General features: G+C 61.1%; 1 protein-coding gene across 1 annotated transcript; it reads right to left on the bottom strand.

The window, feature by feature from the left end:
• Positions 1-2,910: 2,910 nt before the first annotated feature.
• LOC111097510 (basic salivary proline-rich protein 4-like) lies at positions 2,911-8,060 on the bottom strand. Its single transcript, XM_038549484.1, has 7 exons — positions 8,052-8,060; positions 7,771-8,010; positions 7,067-7,115; positions 6,921-6,971; positions 6,205-6,441; positions 4,517-5,833; positions 2,911-3,480 (listed from the first exon to the last, which is right to left on the bottom strand). The coding sequence occupies exons 1-6, from the start codon at positions 8,058-8,060 to the stop codon at positions 5,577-5,579; spliced, it is 843 nt and encodes a 280-aa protein (XP_038405412.1). The 3' UTR covers positions 2,911-3,480; positions 4,517-5,576.
• Position 8,061: the final 1 nt, after the last annotated feature.

Raw genomic sequence — 8,061 nt, 5'->3', positions numbered from 1 at the left:
ATAGGTGAGTCTGCAGGGACGGAAGTACAGTAGGGCTGCCGGGCTCTGAAGGGAGGTGGGGGGCGGGGGGTGATGGGGGGCTGACAGCTAAGGGCTCAGGTTTTCCCTGCACAGGCAGGGCCGGCTCCTCAGGCTTGTCAGGGGGACACGGGATCATGATGGGAAGAGGTGGCGAAGGTTTGAGCCACACACTCCCAGGAGAAGAGCTTTGGTGGCACCTGGCTACCCCCGCTGGTTGGAGAACCACACTCACTCGCACCCGGTGATCTGAGCAGCAAGGCCCTGGGGCAGAGGCCAGTGCTCCCCACTGCACCCCCACCAGCTCCTTCATGCCCATCACCTCCTTTTAGGCAGGATGACCCGCCAGCGTACGAGCACGGATGGCACCGGCCCCCACTCCAGCCCCCGGGACCGGGGGGATCTGCGGGCCTGGCCTCAGGCTGGGAGTTGTTGGTGGGAAAGGGGGTGCGGGGGTGTGGGGGCGGAGCACAGCAGGAGGACAGTGAGGGGGCGAGCTTGGCTTCTTGTCTCGGGCTGGCAAAGGCAGAACTTTGCGGGCGGAAGGGCACACGAATCTTAAGGAAGCCATCGGGGAAGCCGGGGGTGGGTGGGGGGAGAAGGTGGGGGAGTCGAACACACTGGCCTGGATGGAGCGACGAAGTGGGGACCCCATGGCGGGGGGAGCTGCTGCGGGCGCCGGGCAAGGCGGGCTGGGACAAGGGGTGGGGGGCCCTGCTTAGGATTGACGGCGGAGCCTTTGTTAAATCTTTATTACTTGCTATTTTTTATTGAATAAAGTTTAATTTTTAGGGTGGGTTTAGTTTTACAGAAAACTGAGCAGATGGTATAGACTTCCCACACCCTCGCCCCACCGTGTTCCGTGTTGTCGTCACCTAACAGAGCGCGACACATCGGTCACAGCGTCATAGTCCGCTAGGGCGCTGTGACGAACACGCCGCGGGGCCGGCGGGGTGGTGGCCCGTGTTTCCCACAGGTCGGGAGGCTGCGGGCCCCAGGTCAGGGTGCAGCCTCGGGGTGGCTGGTGAGGGCCCGCCTCCTGCCTGTGGGGCGTCTTCCTGCTGTGACCTCACGTGGCGGCGAGAGGGGCAGGTGACCCCCCGGGTCCTCACTTACCAGGGCACTAACCCGACATGCGTGCCCCCCGCTCATGGCCCGATCACCTCCCGTGGGGGGTGGGCATGATCTCAGCGTGAATTTTGGGGTGCAAACACATTTGGCCCATGGTTCACGGAACCAATACTGGGATCTAATTATTAACTAGAGCCCAGGTTTAAATTAGGGATCATCTTGGTGGCGCAGAGTGTGTGGGTTCGGACACATGTACACGACGATGTACATTCACCACGACAGCGTCATACGGAATAGTCGCCCTGCCCGAAAGTCTCCACCTGTGCGCCACCTGTTCATCCGCCCTCGCAGATTTGGGGTCTTCCTGAGAGTGACGTTCGCTGAGACAGGACGAAGTCCGGCGTGAGCGTGGCTCACAGTCCCCACGAGGCCCCGGCGTCTTGGCGTGGCCTCGTGCCGTCACCCCAGGGCCGCCTGCTGCGTGCCCCTCTCCTGCCGCCTGGGCTCTGCACCGGCCAGCGGCCCCCCACACGCGAGAGGAACAAGAGCACCTTTGTTTTGGGATCGTGCAGGAAAACAGGAGGCCCACACGGAATGAGGCTGGGTCTGCACCATCCTACTGCCGCCGCTGAGGCCCTCTGTCCACCCGCCGTTGGCCGCGCCACAGGGCACGGAACGGCCGGAACCGCCGAGGGTGCCCCGTCCCCCCGCAGGGAGCCCAGCATCGGTGGCCCCGAACTCTCCCGGTGTCTAACCTGCACGCATGTTATGAAATCACGTGGCTGCTGTGTTCTCGGCGACTGTGGGGGTTGCTGGGCAGACCTGCGGCTCGAGGGACGGGCAGCCCCGGCGTCCGGGGCGACGAGCTACAGGAAGGCACCGACCCAAGGCGGGCGGGCTGGTGGCAGGTCCCAAGCGGGCTGGGATGCTCTCCGCGAGGCCCAAGCCCAGGCCCAAGTTCCCGAGGAGGCCGCCCGGCTCGGCCATCTCAGGCCTATGACCACACAACCGGCCCAGTGTCGCCTGCCACGTGCAAGCCCGTGTGGCCCTCACCCCCACGCACACCGAGCCACGCGCTCACCTGCTGGCCCTTGGGGCTCAGATCCAGAGCCTCTGATTTCCTCTTGTCCAGGGTGTCGTGACAGGTGCGATGCTCTGTGATCCCCCCATCCCCGCCCCGCCCTGGACGGGTCACCGCCCGAGCTTCAGATGCTTGACGGGTGTGCGCCTCTGACCCAACATCACGTGTGTCCCCCTCCCCATAGAGAGATCGAAAGCCACTTTTTCTTGAGATACAACACACATTCAGACAAGGGCACAGATCTCAAGGGTGGAGCTTGGTGCATCCCCGCAAAGTGAACACGTCCCGTGACTGCCGTCCAGGACAGCCCCAGGGCGTCCCCAGCACCCAGCACCACCTCCTGCATGGCCCCCGGGTCTCCCCCCACCCCCATCCGCCCCCGCCGCCCTGCTAGACCTCAGTCCTGACCACTAGCCCTGGGACTCACTCCGCCAGGCTTCTATTTTAGGTCAGACCGTCTCAAACACACAATTTGCCAAAAACCTGTCTTGTTGTTTTTGCAGAGATGATTTTATTGACTTAGGAAATACGTAGTCACTGTTAGTTCAGTTTGACTTTTAAGTCCTTACCGACTGTTTCTCTGTATTTCTCTGTATCGGGCGACCGTCTCAGAGGACAGCTTCCCAGGCGGCCAGCATCCTGTCTCCTGCACCGCTCAGCACCCCCCCCCCCCCCCGGCCCAGGCTTAGCCAGAGTCAGTCCAACGGCCCCCTCCCCTCCCTGGGGAAGTGCCCCAGAACCGAAGCACAGGTCACCTCTGAGGGAAGGTCCCATCGCCCTCAGGACAGCAGGGAAATGTCAAGCATCATCCTGTCGCCGAGAAAGGACACGAGGTCCATCAGCGACGGGCGTGGGCTCCCTGTCAGGTGAGATTTTCAAACTATTCTCGTCTACACCTGCTGAGCTGCAGCAGACCACACAGAGACCCAGGTCACCACAGGCACCAGAGCCTCGCAGGTGGGAATGATGGGCGGCCACCACCCTGAGACCAGCCTGAGGACGGGCCCCCAGCGGGCAGCTTGGAGCAAGTGCCCTGTCTCCGCCCCCCAGGCCCTGGGCGCCCACGCCCTGGAGGAAGGCAGGCTGCAGAAGGAGCTGGCCAGGCATGCTTTTCTCAGAAACACTCTCAGAACACACATTTTTTTTTTCCTTTTATCATCCTCAGCGAGGCTTTCTGCGGCAAAGCTCCCTGATAGGCCAGGCAGGTGGGAGGGAATGTGCCCGTGGAAAGTCAGCCGTGGAGTGGGGCTGCCCGCGCCAGGCCGAAGGCTATTCCCGGAGCGAGGACCCGTCGATCGCCGTGCCCTGTGCTGAGGGTAGAAAAGTCCCCGGGCTGGCCTCCCCCCGCTGCTCCCCGGCTCCCCGCACATCCTCTCCACCCCCCACCCCACCCCGGGGAAGATGGGCTCCCCTGCTCTTCCTCTGCCAAAGTCGCGTCTGTTTGGGCTTTGAAAATGAGAGGCAGTGAATGAACCTCGCCGGGTACGGAAGCAGAGAGGAGAGCGGGGTTACGCTATAAGCATCTAAAAATTCTGGAAAGGGGCACCTGGGTGGCTCAGTGGTTAAGCACCTGCCTTCGGCTCAGGGCGTGACCCCAGGGTCCCGGGATCGAGTCCCACATCAGGGTCCCCGCAGGGAGCCTGCTTCTCCCTCTGCCTGTGTCTCTGCCTCTCTCTGTGGGTCTCTCATGAATAAATAAATACAATGTTAAAAAGTAAAAAAAATTAAAATTCTGGAAGAATAGCTCCACCGGTTCTCATTTCTCTCCACGTATGGCTCAAAAAATGGAGTGTCCCGTGCTGTGCTGGGCGTTGGGGATAGAGAAAAAAGGCTTGAGGCCTGGTCCTTGCTCCTAAGCCGCTTATTGTCTAGTCGCACAGACCAACATTTAGACAACCCCACAGTGAAATAGGAAAAATATTATACTAGCCTCTTCTATTGGGTAAGATACTCTCAATTATGAATAGCTATGCACAGGGGATCCCTGGGTGGCCCGGGCATGATCCTGGAGACCTGGGATCGAGTCCCACGTCAGGCTCCCTGCATGGAGCCTGCTTCTCTCTCTGCCTGTGTCTCTGCCTCTCTCTCTGTCTGTCTCATGAATAAATAAGATTAAAAAAAAAAAAGAGTAGCTATGCACCAAACGTATACAGAGACGTATATGTATACGAGAGGCAGAGACACAGGCAGAGGGAGAAGCAGGCTCCATGCAGGGAGCCCGATGTGGGTCTCGATCCCAGGTCTCAGGATCACACCCCAGGCTGCAGGCAGCACCAAACCGCTGCGCCACTGGGGCTGCCCCATATACAGTCTTAAATGGTAAAGTAGGTGTATTGGCTCGCCTACCTGAATTGTCCCAGGGAAGGCGGGCCATGTGTGATCAAGGTTCTCCCCTCCTCTGTGCATCGGCTTCTTGCTCAAATTGGGTTACCTCGTGGTTGCATAAAGGGCTGCCCGTGCAGCCAGGCTATGTGCTTCCAGGTTCAAGTTGCTCTCTTCAACCACAGACCCCGTCTTGAGCTTTGCTATGGGCTGGGTGGTGGTGGTATAGACTCTTCTGGCTTTGTGACCTTAGGCAAGTTACAGACCTTAGTTTTTGTAATAGGTGGAGAATAACAGCCCCAGTCCATTGAGTTGTGGTGAGAAGTAATCGATGGAATGAGTGTCAAGCACTCAGCATGGCCCCCCGGTGTGCAGGAGGTGCTCAGTGAACGTGGCTGGAGGGGACACCCTGACTGCACCCTGAGCTTCTCCTTCCGTTCTCTGGGGGGACTCCAGACACGGTGGGCAGAGTCAAGTCTTCCCCGGGGCCTCATGGATGCAACCTCGACACTCATCCTCCAGTACGTGGGGCCCGAGCAGCTCTCTGAGAGGAGGAGCCGAGGCCCTGGGCTGAGTTCCCAGCCAGCAGCAGCAGCAGCCACTTGTCAAGCATGATGTCCCCCCGCTCCCCGCCCGCTGGATCTGCTCCAGCTGGTGCCACGTGCAGCAGGGATGCACACGTCCTCGCTGAGCCCAGGTCACCAGAGGCAGGACCAAGATACAAGATTTGGTCCATAGGTTTTGGGGTGATTTGTGCTACAGAAACAACCAGAACCGGAGCTCCGGAGGAGAGGTCCATCCTGCCTTCCAGTGGAGCTGGAGCCACTGCGGCCGTTTGGGCGCCATGAGGGAAGGCGGTGTGAGGTTTAAGTTGCTGCTCTGGGAGGTAGAAAAGGAGTGGGGCGCCTCGTGCCAGGTCCCCCGGGGCGCGGCTGGACCGCTGCCTCGGCTGCCCACGAAGCCGCCCCGCTTCTGCGCCTCGCAGGGAACACCAACACGACACCTTCTCCACGGGGTGAGCCTTTCGGAACTGGATCCGGTATCATCATGGCCCAAAGCGCCCCGACTGACGCAGCTCCTGTGGCTAATGGGGCCGTCTAAGCCGAGGGCGAGGTCTCTCCACCAGGACCCTGGAGGCCGCGGGGGGGGCCCCGTGGTGGCACCCGGCTGCAGGCGGGCTGGAAGGCAGGCCGGCCGCTCCGGGTGAGAGAAGGTGAGGGTCAAGGTGATGGGTCTGCAGAAGGCTTTGCTGAGGGCCGGCTCTCAGGGGCGGGCTCCGGGGTACCCGTGACAGGAGGAGCCGGTGTTGTGTGAAGACCCGAGGCTGAGCTGTTGGAGTGGCTTCAAGAAAGTGGCACCGACCGTCCTTCCCTCGTCCCCTCTGCCCCCACGGGTTTTCTTGAAACTATTCCTCCCACGGCCTCACTGCCTGACTGCCAGCAGGATTTGGGAAAAGACCCCTCCCCCACCCAGGGCCCCGTGGAAGCTTCTGGGCCGAGGTGGCTGTGCAGCAGCTTCGCGGCTGGCCACTGTTCTCTGCCCTCGAACACAGGACTGTTTCAGCCGCCTGTCCTCCCGGTATTTGTTCTTGGTTGGTCCCCACCCAGACTGACCTCAGCCCATCCCACCCTCCAGCCCAGGGCAGCCTCCCCACCCCCCAGCGCCCCCTCGCACAGCTGGTAGCTGTTACTGCTGAGCCCTCAGATGTTTACCAAAGGGCTTGCTCTGCATTTTCTCTCCTCTGGCATCAGAGAGTCTTAAAGGGGCCCCACTGGTTTTCCTCCTCTTGGGCCACGGGGTCCCCTTCCTCTCTGGATTTCTCCTCTTGGGCTGCGGGGTCCCCTCTCCCTCTGGATTCTTGACCTCGGGTGGGCAGGTGCCAGGGCTGGAACAGCTGGGGCCTCCCTTGGTGGTCAGCCCCGAGGGCTGTGACGGCCGGGCCACCCTGGCTGTTGGACGAGACCCACCTAACTGGCCTTCTTTCCTCCTGGGCTGCAGGGCACGGCCCCATTCCCCAGGAAACTCGGAACAAGCCCCTGAGATCCACTTGTCCGAGGACAGCATGGTCCTCCCAGCCCGGCCTCCTCTCTGACTGGGGGAATAAAGGCAGGCGCCCCAGGGTTTGGGTGGCCCACGGCCCAGAAACACCCCACTATGCCAAAATGAAGAAAATCCTTCTCAAAGGAGCTGAAGCTTTTAAGCATTTTCAGAAATTCTCGGACCTTGCATGAGATCAGGCTGGCTGCCCACGCATGTATCCAACAGACCCCACCAAGGTCCAAGGGAGCTGCCCGGCCCAGAGGTGGGGGGGAGCCGGCCTGGCCCACGTGTGGTCGAGGGGGAGTCCTCCTCACTACCTCGGGCCAGGGCCTCAGAGGAGGGCAGACCAGACCCACCCGGGCCGCTGGGGCCTGCAGGGGCTGCTCACCTCTGCTCTCTGAACCCCAGTCGACAGCAAGCCTTTGAATTACAGTGAAGCCTAGAACCCAAATGGGCAACAGTGCCTGTAATCCAGAGCGGGGAGGGGGTAATTTATGGCCAGGCCTGGGGCGGGAGGGCACTGGGGTCTCTAACCTGGGTCTCTAGAAGAGTGGAGATTCCCAAAGGGCCTAGCACAGAGCTCCTGGTGGAGACAAGAGGAGGTACATAAATATCCTGCCCTAGACTGGATGTCCCCCCAAAATCTCATGTTGGAAACGAGCCCCTGATGTGACCATATCACTCTGGGAGGTGACCCGGTCATGGGGATGGAGCCTCATGAAAGGAATTAGTGACCTTATCGAAGAGACCCCAGAGCCTCTCTCGCCCCTTCCTCCCTGTGAGGACACAGTGACAAAGACAGCTATCTATGGACATGGATGAAGAAGGGCTCCCCCCACCGTCCCAGCCCCTTGACCTCAGACGTCTAGCCTCTAGAGCCCAGGGGAATGTGAGCCTGTTGTTTACAAGCCACCCCACCCCATCCGTCCGTCTGTCCGTGGTCATCTGCTGGAGCTGCCCCAGCACATTGAGACATGCCCTCACCCTCGTGTAAAAGGGGTGTGACAATGGGAGCCTTCAGACCCCCTTCATGTGGAACTGGCCACAGCCCCCTGTAGGGGGTGGAGGCGGGGAGACAGCGGGCCGCATCCACATTACAGAAGGAGGGCGGGGGGCAAACCCGGAGAGGTGACGTCTTCTGCCTCTGGCCACACAGTTGAGATGCGAGTTGGGTGAGTCTCTAAGGCTGCATCTCTCCTTCTGTGCCCAACCCCCGGGAGCTCAGAGGCCACGGTCACCTTGCCTGTGTGCTTCCAGCTGCCCAGGGAGCACGGGGTGTGGCCCAGGGCGACGTGGTGAGGCCGGTACACGCAGGGGCTCGGCCCCCGTGGGTGCTTCCCAGGGGGCCCGGGGTTCCTCTGGGCCTTCGCAGGCGAGTGCCCTCTGAGACGGCAGGGCGGGGAGGCCACCCAAAGGCCTCCCTTGGGGACTGCGCCTGGCCGCGGGCTTGAGAATAGCCCCCGGAGACGAGAAAGCCACTAGTCCCACGAAATGGCGAAATGGTGAAGGTCAAAAGCGCCGTTACCATC

This window comes from Canis lupus, chromosome 9, assembly GCF_011100685.1.
Source record: "Canis lupus familiaris isolate Mischka breed German Shepherd chromosome 9, alternate assembly UU_Cfam_GSD_1.0, whole genome shotgun sequence".
NCBI classification, from domain to species: Eukaryota; Metazoa; Chordata; class Mammalia; order Carnivora; family Canidae; genus Canis; species Canis lupus.
The sequence above is the reverse complement of the archived record's forward strand: the minus strand, read 5'-3'. Positions and strand labels throughout refer to the sequence as shown.

Coding starts and splice junctions, on each gene's coding strand:
- LOC111097510 (XM_038549484.1), bottom strand. Junction 6,972..7,066: donor CCACTCTTCTAGAGACCCAG/GTTAGAGACCCC, acceptor TTTGGGTTCTAG/GCTTCACTGTAATTCAAAGG. Junction 6,442..6,920: donor CTGGGGTTCAGAGAGCAGAG/GTGAGCAGCCCC, acceptor CTCGTCCAACAG/CCAGGGTGGCCCGGCCGTCA.